The sequence below is a fragment of the Oncorhynchus mykiss genome, chromosome 15 (genome assembly GCF_013265735.2).
Source record: "Oncorhynchus mykiss isolate Arlee chromosome 15, USDA_OmykA_1.1, whole genome shotgun sequence".
Lineage (NCBI taxonomy): Eukaryota > Metazoa > Chordata > Actinopteri > Salmoniformes > Salmonidae > Oncorhynchus > Oncorhynchus mykiss.
The window spans coordinates 48,657,680-48,671,900 of record NC_048579.1 but is presented as its reverse complement, the minus strand read 5'-3'; the positions used below and the strand labels follow the sequence as shown (position 1 = coordinate 48,671,900).

Below are 14,221 nucleotides of genomic sequence, written 5' to 3'. Positions count from 1 at the left end.
TGCCGCAGGTGTGGGAAAATGTAACATAAAGAGCAGGAAAGATGTCCAGCTTTCAACTGGACATGCAACAAGTGTCAGTAAACAAGGCATTAGGAAAGAATGTGTCACACAAAATCAGTTAGTGAATTTATTATGTTCAGATCCGTTAGCAATGCCGATAGGAGTGATGACCAATGGGCAGTGCAAGTTCTCATTGGTGCAACACCTGTAAAATGTTTAATTGACACTGGAGCAGATGCTAGTGGGGCGGCAGGTAGCCTAGTTGTCAGAACATTGGGCCAGTAACCGAAAGGTTGCTGGATTGAATCCCGAGCTGACAAGGTAAAAATCTGTCATTCTGCAACTGAGCAAGGCAGTTAACCCACTGTTCACCGGGCGCTGTGGATGTTGATTATGGCAGCCCACCGCACCTTTCTGATTCCGAGGGTTTGGGTTAAATGTGGAAGACGCATTCAGTTGTACAACTGACTAGGTATCCCCCCTTTCCCTAGTGTAATGCATGAAGAGACATTTGATATGCTCATTCCAGAGAAAACACTGCAGACAGAGTGTGAACAACTAACTCAGCCGGTCAACAGCAGCCGAGATTGGCCTGGTGAAACGCATCGAGTGACGCATTTGACGCATTTGGAGAACGTGGCTTGCTCAACACAGCCAATGAAAATACAACTGAAAGAGAACACACAGCCATGTGCAGTGCACACAGCGCACAGAATCCCAAGATGCAGAAGGTGAAAGAGAAGCTGTGCAGAATGGAGGAAAATGACATTGTGGAGAAGGCGATGCAGCTAACAGATTGGTGTGGACCCATGGTGCCTGTCCTGAAGAAAAAAGGAAAAAGTACGTATATGTGTGGGTTTGAAAAAGCTTACTGAAGCAGTGAAAAGGGAACAGTTCATCCTACCACCTCAGCAAAGCTGAGTGGAGCCAGAGTATTCTCAACAAAGGGATCCGGCAAGTGGCTTTTGGCAAACACCCCTACACTGTGACAGCAGAAAGTTGACAACCTTTATTACACCTTTTGACAGGTGCTGTTTCTGCCGTCTGCCGTTTGGGATCTCGAGCCCTCCAGAAATCTTCCAAAACAAAATGGAGACATTGCAAGGCCTTAAGACAGCCCCCGTTTCTATGGATGACATTTTGGTATATGCTAATACTATAGAGGAGCACAACGAGGGACTAAAAAGAGTCCTGCAGAAGATTGAGTCAACCGGACTAAAGTTGAACAGAGAAAAGTGAGTTCTCAGGCAAACAAAGCCACACTGCCTGGGACACCTCATTGACTCATCAGGAGTCAGGTCTGATTCAGAGAAAGTGGAGGCCATCAGCCAACTTTACCCACCAGAGGACTTGCAGGAGCTGAAGAGAGTTCTTGGGATGGTTAAATAACTAGGGAAGTACATCCCCAACCTTTCCACAGTGGGTCAACCACTGCATGAGCTAATGAGGTCAAATCAAATAAGATTTTATAGGTCACATCCACATGGTTAGCAGATGTTAATGCGAGTGTAGTGAAATGCTTGTGCTTCTAGTTCTGACAGTGCAGTAATATCTAACAAGTAATCTAACAATTCCACAACAACTACCTAGTACACACAAATCTAAAGGGATGGAATAAGAATATGTACATATAAATACATGGATGAGCAATGGCCGAGCGGCACAAGATGCAATAGATGGTATAAAATACAGTATATACATATGAGATGAGTAATGTAAGATATATAAACATTATTAAAGTGGCATTATTTAAAATGACTAGTGATCCATTTATTAAAGTGGCCAATGAATCTAATCTGTATGTTGGCAGCAGCCTCTCTGTGTTAGTGATGGCTGTTTAACAGTCTGATGGCTTTGGGCGTGGGAGTGGGATCACGCACAGCAGGCGGCGTCCCAGCGCCTCACAGTACTTCTAACGACTTCCCCAGTCCTGACGTTCGAGACAATTCGAGAAATATCTATACGGCCTGGAGGTTTTCAAGCCAGTGACCACAAGCCCTTGGTCCCACCAATGAACAGCAAAGACTTGGATAATGTGGTTTTACGTGCCAGAGACTAATCACGCAGCTCATGAGGTTCTAACCCACGGGGGAGTCCGCGCCAGGCAAAACGTGGGTCGTGGCGGACACTCTTGTCAAGGAGTCCGTTGACACTCGCGGAAGAGGAAACTGACACACACACGGACGTGGAGTGTTACATCGCAGCCGTAATCAACAACATGCCTTTTACACAGACAGAAGAACGGAGAGCATCAGAGTTGCCACTGCAGCAGATGGTAAACCACAGACAGTGATCAAGTACATCAGGTCAAGACTGGCCTGAACATGGGAGTAAAACCCCCAGTCACAGTCCGAGATTTTTATTCAGCGAAAAGTGTACAGTGTACAATGGTGTGGTCACAAGAGGGAATCGCGTACTAGTACCACAGACACAGCGGGCAGGCAATCTTGATAGAATACACAACGGACATCAAGGTCTGACTAAAGGCAGAGAGAGGGCCAACGCCTCAGTATCTCATCAGAGCTAAAGATAAAGGTTATGTCAGTCTCGTTGTGAGCTTCGAAAGGAACAGCAAAGTGAGCCACTCATCTCAACGCTGTTCCCTGACAGGCCATGGAAAATTATTGCTCTGGATCTATGTGAGCATAACAAACAAAATCATCTGATTATATCTGACTATGACTCAAGATTCATTGAGATACTACACATGCCTACAACCACAGTACACAGGTCGCCCTGAAGCTGAAAGGAACCTTTTCAATGGGGCCAAAATTCCCTAGTTCCGAGTTCAAAGAAATGGCAAATCAGCTTGAGGTTAAGCACATTACTTCCAGCGCACACAACCCTCCGGGTAACGATCACGCCGAAAGGGCAGTGCAGACCGCGACGAGGATTCTGAAGCAGAAAGACCCACTGGTTGGTCTCATGTGCCACAGATTAAACCCAATGCACGACAACGGGAGCAAGCCCAGCAGAGCTCCTCATGGGTAGAGAAATCTGAATGAAACTCCCAACGTTGGAGAGAAACCTCCAACCTAAGTGGCCCAACAAAAACACATCAGGCTAAAGGACGCCGCAGAAAAGAGGAAACAAGCCCTCTACTACAACCAGCCATCACGGGGCGAGACCATTACAGTTGCTACTGCCAGGAGAAACAGTGCTCACCGAAACGAGTAGACGACACCTGCAGGGGTAACAGGGGAAAGCACCACACCCAGGTTTACGTCGTCGAGATGCAGAAAGGAGGAACACTACGACGTAACTGTCGCCACCACCAGACAGTGCCTACCCCCAACTAAAGGTTTAACGCCCGCCGCTCCTGAAAGAAGAGAAAATAGTCTACTGCCAGACAATGGTCAGCAAGAGACTGTTTCACTGACCTCGAGTGACAGCACAAAGACTGCTTGTCAAGGACTTTTACTTACCAAGTCTGGAAGGGTTTGTAAACCAGTTGTCAGACTGGACCTGTGAAGAACAACTATAGAAACCAAGAGACATTGAAAAGAGACACTACAGATCAATATACATTTTTTTTTAGGGGGGGGTGGGGGGGGGGGGGTACATGTGAAATGTTGCGTTGCTTTATTGTTCTTTCAAAACCTTTTCAGTAACATTGTTTCTGTGTATTGCTATTCTGAAGTGCGGATGCTTTCATTATGGTTACACTCATTTGTAGAAGGAGTTAAAAGGCAAATGTGTTAAAGTTAAAGGGGGAGATGTCATAGTATGCACCACAGTGGGAGGTCATAAAGCAGTATGTTAGTTATCTTGAGTCTTTCCGGTGAGACGCGCATCAAAACAACTTACCTAGAATGGCTGTAGCACGACAAAATGTGGCTGTAGCACGACAAAATGTGGCTGTAGCACGACAATTGTGGAATAAGTCAAGGGGTGTGAATACTTTCTGAAGACACTGGGGAGACGATGGTGTTAGACGGTGTTGTTGCTCCACAGATTTAGCAGGATGTGTTGAGCACTATGCTAGTGTTGTTGTTCCACAGATTTAGCAGGATGTGTTGAGCACTATGCTAGTGTTGTTGCTCCACAGATTTAGCAGGATGTGTTGAGCACTATGCTAGTGTTGTTGCTCCACAGATTTAGCAGGATGTGTTGAGCACTATGCTAGTGTTGTTGCTCCACAGATTTAGCAGGATGTGTTGAGCACTATGCTAGTGTTGTTGCTCCACAGATTTAGCAGGATGTGTTGAGCACTATGCTAGTATTGTTGCACCACAGATTTAGCAGGATGTGTTGAGCACTATGCTAGTGTTGTTGCTCTGCAGATTTAGCAGGATGTGTTGAGCACTATGCTAGTGTTGTTGCTCCACAGATTTAGCAGGATGTGTTGAGCACTATGCTAGTGTTGTTGTTCCACAGATTTAGCAGGATGTGTTGAGCACTATGCTAGTGTTGTTGCTCCACAGATTTAGCAGGATGTGTTGAGCACTATGCTAGTGTTGTTGCTCCACAGATTTAGCAGGATGTGTTGAGCACTATGCTAGTATTGTTGCACCACAGATTTAGCAGGATGTGTTGAGCACTATGCTAGTGTTGTTGCTCCGCAGATTTAGCAAGATGTGTTGAGCACTATGCTAGTGTTGTTGCTCCACAGATTTAGCAGGATGTGTTGAGCACTATGCTAGTGTTGTTGTTCCACAGATTTAGCAGGATGTGTTGAGCACTATGCTAGTGTTGTTGCTCCGCAGATTTAGCAGGATGTGTTGAGCACTATGCTAGTGTTGTTGCTCCACAGATTTAGCAGGATGTGTTGAGCACTATGCTAGTGTTGTTGTTCCACAGATTTAGCAGGATGTGTTGAGCACTATGCTAGTGTTGTTGCTCCACAGATTTAGCAGGAGGTGTTGAGCACTATGCTAGTGTTGTTGCTCCGCAGATTTAGCAGGATGTGTTGAGCACTATGCTAGTGTTGTTGTGAAAAATAGAGGAATGAATAATACCACCCTCCACAGTATAGTCTCTTCCCACAATGCTGGGCCTGTTTGCATACTGTACTAATGCAGGACCGCATCTATCCACTGACAAACCAACTCCTGCTGTGTCTGAACAGACAAAGCAGGGAGAAATAGAGTCCGTAGTCTATGTGTTGTGGATCTAAGCTGTGTCATACCATATGTGTGTGTGCGTGAACAGGTGCGAGTGTTGGCACGTGCTGAATGAGTGGAAAATATGACATACACACACCCGTTGTCTAAGTACATCTATGCACATCTACTCGGAGCAAGTCGCTCACACCATGACTGGCACAGGCCATGTGTACAGGCAGAGCTGACTAACTTTACTCAGTGTGACAACGCTATCATGGCATGTTTGCCGGAAAGGTGATGAAGTGTTACCAGCATTATGGTAATGCAGATCGCAGAACAAGAAGAGGACACTATCTCCTCGGAAACAGCCACTTGATTGCAATCTTCTACCATGGTTCACATGATCTGTGCAAACACTTTTTCTACACACCTGCACACAGAAAATACAAATCCAGTAACTTTATATGCAGTGAGCTACAGTTTGCCTGTCATAGACAGCTTTCCCTCAATGGGACGTCACATAATATTTACCATCTCACGTTATACCAACATACTTGTATTAAACACAACCTCTATAAGCAGTGTCTGTCATGAACACCTTTTCCTCAATGTCATAGCACATTGATGTTTACCATCTCACATTATGGTAATATACTGTAGTTTTGTATCCCTTGCCATGTATTGATTCATTGAAAATACTGACTGCTTCACCTTTTCCCTCTTCCTCCCCCTTTTCCTCCCCCCTCTTCTTCTCCTCCCCTCCCCTCCGCCTCCTCCCCTCCTCTTCTCACCTATACCAGGTGTGTTCCTAGCCTGTTGGACGCCTTTCTTTGTGGTACATGTGACCAACGTGCTGTGCGTGTCCTGCAAAATCAGCCCCACTCTGATCTCCGTGGTAACGTGGCTGGGCTACGTCAACAGTGCTGTCAACCCCATCATTTACACTGCCTTCAACGCAGAGTTCCGAAATGTCTTTCACAAACTTCTCTGCTGTCGAGCATGAGACCTGAGTTCTGGGACCTCTTTGACAAACTATTCATTGAGATAGAACAACAATTATCTTTATGGTTCAACCTGAGACCTGACTTCTAGAATGTTGCTCTGGGCCATGAGACCTGAATTAAATGATCTTTCACAAAACTCCTCGCTTGCTGGATGTGAGAGGGACTTCTTTACCCAAAGGGGTTTTCCTGGATTTAAGTGCTGGCCGAACGTGAGGTTGTCAAAATGGATGAACAATACAGGGGACAACATGACAGGATTTGACTGATGCCTTAGTTGACATATTGTGAACTGAAAGACAGTGGCTCACTGTATCTGATGTTTCTACATTGAAGGTGATACTGTGCGAAATATTGCTTGGTTACAGAAGATGGTGAATACTGTTAATATCATAGCCCAAAGTCATAAAATATGTGAACAACGTGCACACTTAAGAACATCTAACTATTTGATATGTGAGTTTTGATCTCTCTCAGAATGAAATGTTGATGTTATGTACGGTTCTCAGTTTTGATTTAATAATGTGCAGGTTTTCTGTATTGGTATTGCATTTCATTTTCTTTCGAATTGACTTTGTCTCCATTTATCCTGAGGATTTGTGAGACTTTAGGGACATAGGGTGGCTCAAGAGGAACTTCAATTATACAGCAAACATAGTTAAATAAAAAAATACAAAAAAACACTCAATTTTCTATCTTGTGGATTACAGACATTGCCTGTAGATAATATTATGAACATTTACGCCACCAGAAGGGACAAATGACAGACTTCAGGGCCAACATTGTGGGAAGAACTATTCAAGATGATGTCATTTGTAAAGTTATACTACGACCTATTTTGACAAAAGTGCTGTGAATGTGACAAATGTAAACAACTCTCTTTGTCGTCGATGGAAAAATAAAACATGTTCCATATGATGATACTAAATGATACGTAGTGTGATACTTTACTATATGATGCGTATGATGATGCATATGATGATGCGTATGATGAGGCGTATGATGATGCGTATGATGATGCGTATGCCATACGTTGGTCGATTCCCTCATCAAAAGCCACAGAAGACACTGCCATATTACACAACACAGGAAATTACCATTACATGTGACATGATCCTTGTCTGTTATCTACAAGGGGGAGAGAGAAACTCAATCATGCAATTTCACCTCAAGCGTTAAGGCTTGAGTGCTGGGCTTAATGCGGTGTCTTTGCTGTGGCTGGTGGACACAGCTCTCACCCAGCTAGAGGAGCACATACACCCAGAGATAAGGAGCTGAGATTTGGACCAGTGAGTCATACTTAGTGACCAGCCACCATGTATGAAATCAATCCACGTAGATATGATCAACAGCCAGCCACCGACCACACTAGCAATCTTCCCCACAGCAGGCCTGAAAGCCAAGGCAGAGCAACAAGAGTGATAAATCACAGTTTGTCGTTTTAATCTCTGGCCATGCTATGATGACCTGTCACAAGGAAATGTGACTCTACTTAATTTGTATTTTATTTAACCTTTATTTAACTAGGCAAGTCAGTTAAGAGCAAATTCTAATTTACAATGAAGGCCTACCAAAAGGCAAAAGGTCTCCTGTGGGGACGGGGGATTAAAAACAAAAACAAATAAAATAAAATGATAGGACAAAACACACATCATGACAAGAGACACAACACTACATAAAGAGAGACCTTAGGCAACGCCCAGCATGGTAGCAACACAAGATGACAACAAAATGGTAGCGACACAACATGGTATCAGCACAACATGGTAACAGCACAAAACAGGGTGCAAACGTTATTGGGCACAGACCACAGCACAAAGGGCAAGAAGGGAGTAAACAATACATCACGCAAAGCAGCCACAACTGTCAGTAAGAGTGTCCATGATTTGAGTCTTTGAATGAAGAGATCTTTCACTGTCCAGTTTGAGTGTTTGTTGCAGTCTGTTCCAGCCGCTGAAAAGACGAGCGACCCAGGGATGTGTGTGCGTTGGGGACCCTTTTATAGAAAAGTTTGTGGTCATACGCAAATCCTTAAAAACATATAGTGGGGAGAACAAGTATTTGATACACTGACGATTTTGCAGGTTTTCCTACTTACAAAGCATGTGGAGGTCTGTAATTTTTATCATAGGTACACTTCAACAGTGAGAGACGGAATCTAAAACAAATATCCAGAAAATCACATTGTATGATTTTTAAGTAATTAATTTGCATTTTATTACATGACATAAGTATTTGATACATCAGAAAAGCAGAACTTAAGATTTGGTACAGAAACCTTTGTTTGCAATTACAGAGATCATACGTTTCCTGTAGTTCTTGACCAGGTTTGCACACACTGCAGCAGGAATTTTGGCCCACTCCTCCATACAGACCTTCTCCAGATCCTTCAGGTTTCAGGGCTGTCGCTGGGCAATACGGACTTTCAGCTCCCTCCAAAGATTTTCTATTGGGTCAGGTCTGGAGACTGGCTAGGCCACTCCAGGACCTTGAGATGCTTCTTACAGAGCCACTCCTTAGTTGCCCTGGCTGTGTGTTTCGGGTCATTGCCATGCTGGAAGACCCAGCCACGACCCACCTTCAATGCTCTTACTGAGGGAAGGAGGTTGTTGGCCAAGATCTCGCGATACATGGCCCCATCCATCCTCGCCTCACTACGGTGCAGTCGTCCTGTCCCCTTTGCAGAAAAGCATCCCCAAAGAATGAGGTTTCCACCTCCATGCTTCACGGTTGGGATGGTGTTCTTGGGGTTGTACTCATCCTTTTTCTTCCTCCAAACACGGCGAGTGGAGTTTAGACCAAAACGCTCTATTTTTGTCTCATCAGACCACATGACCTTCTCCCACTCCTCCTCTGTATCATCCAGATGGTCATTGGCAAACTTCAGACGGGCCTGGACATGCGCTGGCTTGAGCAGGGGGACCTTGCGTGCGCTGCAGGATTTTAATCCATGACGGCGTAGTGTGTTACTAATGGTTTTCTTTGAGACTGTGGTCCCAGCTCTCTTCAGGTCATTGACCAGGTCCTGCCGTGTAGTTCTGGGCTGATCCCTCACCTTCCTCATGATCATTGATGCCCCACGAGGTGAGATCTTGCATGGAGCCCCAGACCGAGGGTGATTGACCGTCATCTTGAACTTCTTCCATTTTCTAATAATTGCCCCAACAGTTGTTGCCTTCTCACCAAGCTGCTTGCCTATTGTCCTGTAGCCCATCCCAGCATTGTGCAGGTCTACAATTTTAACCCTGATGTCCTTACACAGCTCTCTGGTCTTGGCCATTGTGGAGAGGTTGGTGTCTGTTTGGTTGAGTGTGTGGACAGGTGTCTTTTATACAGGTAACGAGTTCAAACAGGTGCAGTTAATACAGGTAATGAGTGGAGAACAGGAGGGCTTCTTAAAGAAAAACTAACAGGTCTGTGAGAGACGGAATTCTTACTGGTTGGTAGGTGATCAAATACTTATGTCATGCAATAAAATGCAAATGAATTACTTAAAAATCATACAATGTGAATTTCTGGATTTTTGTTTTAGATTCCGTCTCTCACAATTGAAGTGTACCTATGATAAAAATGACAGACCTCGACATGCTTTGCAAGTTAGGAAAACCTTCTAAACCGGCAGTGTATCAAATACTTGTTCTCCCCACTGTAGGTGCTGGGCAAATAAATAATACTAACACAGAACAAGAAGGGCCGCACACTGTTCAAGCTCCCAATTCACCGCCTTATTGACAACGTTTCCATCCGAAACGAAAACTCATCAGGTGTTCACATCCCAAAATATGCACATTTCACCTCACATGACCGTTGCAGACATGACGCATAGTGGGTGCAACAAACATTTGTATATCTCTAATAATTAAATAACAATGAAATGGGTGCATGTAATGGTTCCAGAACATATATACATCTGTGCTGGTTTTGTTTTTGCTACATATCATAGACCACAAATACATTTGATCAGGTATATCACATTTTTTTGGGGTGGAACTCGTAATGATGCCCTTAATCGTAATGGCCTTGCCCGTAAGCGGGTGATTGAACATTGTGCATTTGTTCGTGAAGTTACACTGCACCATCCACCACATCTATAGTTACCGTCCGGCACATTGTCTAGAAAGGTCTGCGCGGCACTGGTGGAAGATCAGACCTCACCACCGTTTCACTGATGTTGGGGGAGCGTCTGTATACTAGCCTCGGAGATTCTTTAAACGTCTTTTCCAGTTGTGGATCAGTGCTCAAGATGTACCATCATTTTTTAATGATGCGGTCGAACTATCTACCAAGTGGGGAGTACTGAAGGAAGCATTGAACGCGTTGGTCAGGAGGGCGGAGAGGTTTGGGCGTGAGGCTGTCATCCCGGGTTATATTTTCATAACATTCCCTTGCGTCGTGCAGCCATTCCTCTGGGTAACCCCGCTGTCTGAAACGCTCATCCAGATGGTCGGTTTATTTGACATAGTCACTCTATGTACTGCAAATCCTACGTATGCGACTGTATTGGCAAATGGGGAAGTAGGGTGGAACCCTCTTTTTTAGGGGTGTAGGGTGGAAGCTGTCTCCGCTTAACAGGGAATTCCTGTCCCTCGGCTTCCTGTATAGATCTGTACATACAGATTGGCATAATTCGGTGCCATTTCAAATCTACAAAAGCAGAAATATCTTCAGTCAATGAGCCAATGGAGGCCACGATCGGTCTCCCTGGTGGCTTATCCAGTAGTTTTGGGGGATTTCTGGTAATTTAGATGCTCCTGATTGGATAGTCTACTTTCAGGAACTCATATTATTTTGCATAATGTCTCCACTTTCCATAGGAAAATTCAGCTTGCAGTGAATCTCAACTTTGAACAGTGGTGTGGGGTCACGTGACAATTTCTGATACAAATTTGTGTTGTTCAATTGTCCCCAGATCTCATTCACATAGTCATCACGGTTTAACAACACCACTATCAAAGTGGAATACTTTTTTTGAAACATCCAATGCTTGCCTCTGTTCTTTAGGGAGATTATTGTAGACTCTGTATTCTCGTTTCTTATTCAAAATCCCACAACACATCTTTTTCCACTAATCTGTATTATATTTCTAGGGAGAGATTTCTGTATATGGGCGGACAAAAAGTGGATTTAGCTCGAAAAGGGGACATTTAACAGAATGTGACTGGCAGAAATGGTGTTGTATGTGGAGGATGAGGGCTGCAGTAGATATCTCAGAGAGGGGGGAGTGAGGCCTAAGAGGGTTTTATAAATAAGCATCAACCAGTGGGTCTTGCAACGGGTATACAGAGAGTTTACAGAAGAGGATAGAGTGCAGTGATGTGTCCTATAAGGAGCATTGGTGGTAATGGTAAAGAACATCTAGTCGTTCGAGAGCATCCATACCTGCCGATCTATAAATGACATCTCCGTAATCTAGCATGGGTAGGATGGTCATCTGAATCAAGGTTAGTCTGGCAGCTGGGGTGAAAGAGGAGCGATTACGATATAGGAAACCAAATCTAGATTTAACTTTAGCCTGCAGCTTTGATATGTGCTGAGAGAAGATCAAACCAAGAGATGACGCCAATAGAGATGGTCGCCTCGCTTCAAGTCATTAGGAAACTATGCAGTATTTTTTTTTTTTATGTAATATTCACGGACACCGATGTCTTGTTTCCAGACAAACGAAACGCCTTCTTTGCCCGCTTTGAGGATAATACAGTGTAACAGACCCAGCCCGCTACCAAGGACTGTGGGCCCCCCCTCTCCTTCTCCGTGGCCGACATGAGAAAGACATTTAAACGTGTTAACCATCGCAAGGCTGCTGGCACAGACGGCATCCCTAGCCACGTCCTTAGAACATGCGCAGACCAGCTGACTGGTGTGTTTACGGACATATTCAATCGCTCCCTATCCCAGTCTGCTGTCTCCACATGCTTCAAGATGGCCACCGTTATTCCTGTACCCAAGAAGGCAAAGATTACTGAACTAAATTACTATCGCCCCGTAGCACTCACTTCTGTCATCATGAAGTGCTTTGAGAGACTAGTCAAGGATCATATCACCTCCACCTTACCTGCTACCTGCTACCTGCCACCGTAGACCCACTTCAGTTTCCATACCACCCCAACAGGTCCACAGACGATGCAATCGCCATCACACTGCACACTGCCCTATCCCATCTGGACAAGAGGAATACCAACAGTTGAAGTCTGAAGTTTACATACACCTTAGCCAAATACATTTAAACTTAGTTTTTCACAATTCCTGACATTTAATCCTAGTAAATTCCCTGTCTTAGGTCAGTTAGGATCACCACTTTATTTTAAGAATGTCAAATGTCAGAATAATAGTAGAGAGAATGATTTATTTCAGCTTCTATTTCTTTCATCACATTCCCAGTGTGATGAAGTTTACATACACTAAATTAGTATTTGGGAGCATTGGCTTTAAATTGTTTCACTTGGGTCAAACGTTTCGGGTAGCCTTCCACAAGCTTCCCACAATAAGTTGGGTGAATTTTGGCCCATTCCTCCTGGCAGAGCTGGTGCAACTGAGTCAGGTTTGTAGGCCTCCTTGCTCGCACACGCTTTTTCAGTTCTGCCCACAATTTTTCTATGGGATTGAGGTTAGGGCTTTGTGATGGCCACTCCAATACCTTGACTTTGTTGTCCTTAAGCCATTTTGCCACAACTTTGAAGTATGCTTGGGGTCATTGTCCATTTGGAAGACCCATTTGCGACCAAGCTTTAACTTCCTGACTGATGTCTTGAGATGTTGATTCAACATATCCAAATAATTGTCCATCTATTTTGTGAAGTGCACCAGTCCCTCTTGCATCAAAGCACCCCCACAACATGATGCTGCTACCCCTGTGCTTCACAGTTGGGATGGTATTTTTCCCCCCTTTTTTCTCCAAACATAACGATGGTCATTATGGCCAAACAGTTCTATTTTTGTTTCATCAGACCAGAGGACATTTCTCCAAAAAGTATGATCTTTGTTCCCATGTGCAGTTGCAAACCGTAGTCTGGCTTTTTTTATGGCGGTTTTGGAGCAGTGGCTTCTTCTTTGCTGAGCGGCCTTTCGGGTTATGTCAACTCGTTTTACCGAGGATATAGATACTTTTGTACCCTTTTCCTCCAGCATCTTCACAAGGTCCTTTGCTGTTGTTCTGGGATTGATTTGCACTCTTCGCACCTAAGTACTTTCATCTCTAGGAGACAAAACGCGTCTTCTCCCTGAGCGTTATGACGGCTGCGGAGTCCCATGGTGTTTATACTTGCGTACTATTGTTTGTTACAGATGAACGTGGTACCTTCGGGCGTTTGGAAACTGCTCCCGAGGATGAACCAGACTTGTGGAGGTCTACAATTTTCTTGGCTGATTTCTTTTGATTTTACCATGATGTCAAGCAAAAAGCTACTGAGTTTGAAGGTAGGCCTTGAAATACATCCACAGGTACACCTCCAATTGACTCAAATTATGTCAATTAGCCTATCAGAAGCTTCTAAAGCCATGACATCATTTTCTGGAATTTTCCAAGCTGTTTAAAGGCAGAGTCAACTTAGTGTATGTAAACTTCTGACCCACTGGAATTGTGATACAGTGAATTGTAAGTGAAATAATCTGTCTGTAAACAATTGTTGGAAAAATGTCCTAACCGACTTGCCAAATCTATAGTTTGTTAACAAGAAATTTGTGGAGTGGTTGAAAAACTAGTTTTAATGACTCCAACCTAAGTGTATGTAAACTTCCAACTTCACCTGTATGTAAGAATACTGTCCATTGACTACAGCTTAGCATTCAACACCATAGTACCCTCTAAGCTCATCTGGTGGTGAAGGTAGGAAACAACAACACTCCACAAGGGTGCGTGTTCAGCACCCTCCTGTACTCTCTGTTCACCCATGACTGTGTGGCCATGCACGCCTCCAGCTCAATCATCAAGTCTGCAGTCGACACAACAGTAGTTGATTACCAACAAAAACGAGACAGCCTACAGGGAGGAGATGAGGACACCCGGAGTGTGGTGTCCGGAAAATAACCTCTCCCACAACGTCAACAAAACAAAGGAGATGATCGTGGACTTCAGGAAACAGCAGAGGGTCCACCCCCCTATCCACATCGACGAGACAGCAGTGGAGAAGGTGGAAAGTTTTAAGTTCCTCGGCGTACACATCACAAACTAACTGAAAT

At 44.3% G+C, this 14,221-nt stretch overlaps 1 protein-coding gene across 1 annotated transcript in view; it reads left to right on the top strand.

The window, feature by feature from the left end:
- drd4-rs (dopamine receptor D4 related sequence) overlaps window positions 1-6,969 on the top strand; it is a 28,268-nt gene extending 21,299 nt beyond the window's left edge. The window contains exon 5 of the mRNA XM_021563452.2: window positions 5,846-6,969. Within this exon, the coding sequence (XP_021419127.1) occupies window positions 5,846-6,048 (203 nt within the window). The 3' untranslated portion in view covers window positions 6,049-6,969. The remainder of the gene's footprint in view (window positions 1-5,845) is intronic.
- Window positions 6,970-14,221: the final 7,252 nt, after the last annotated feature.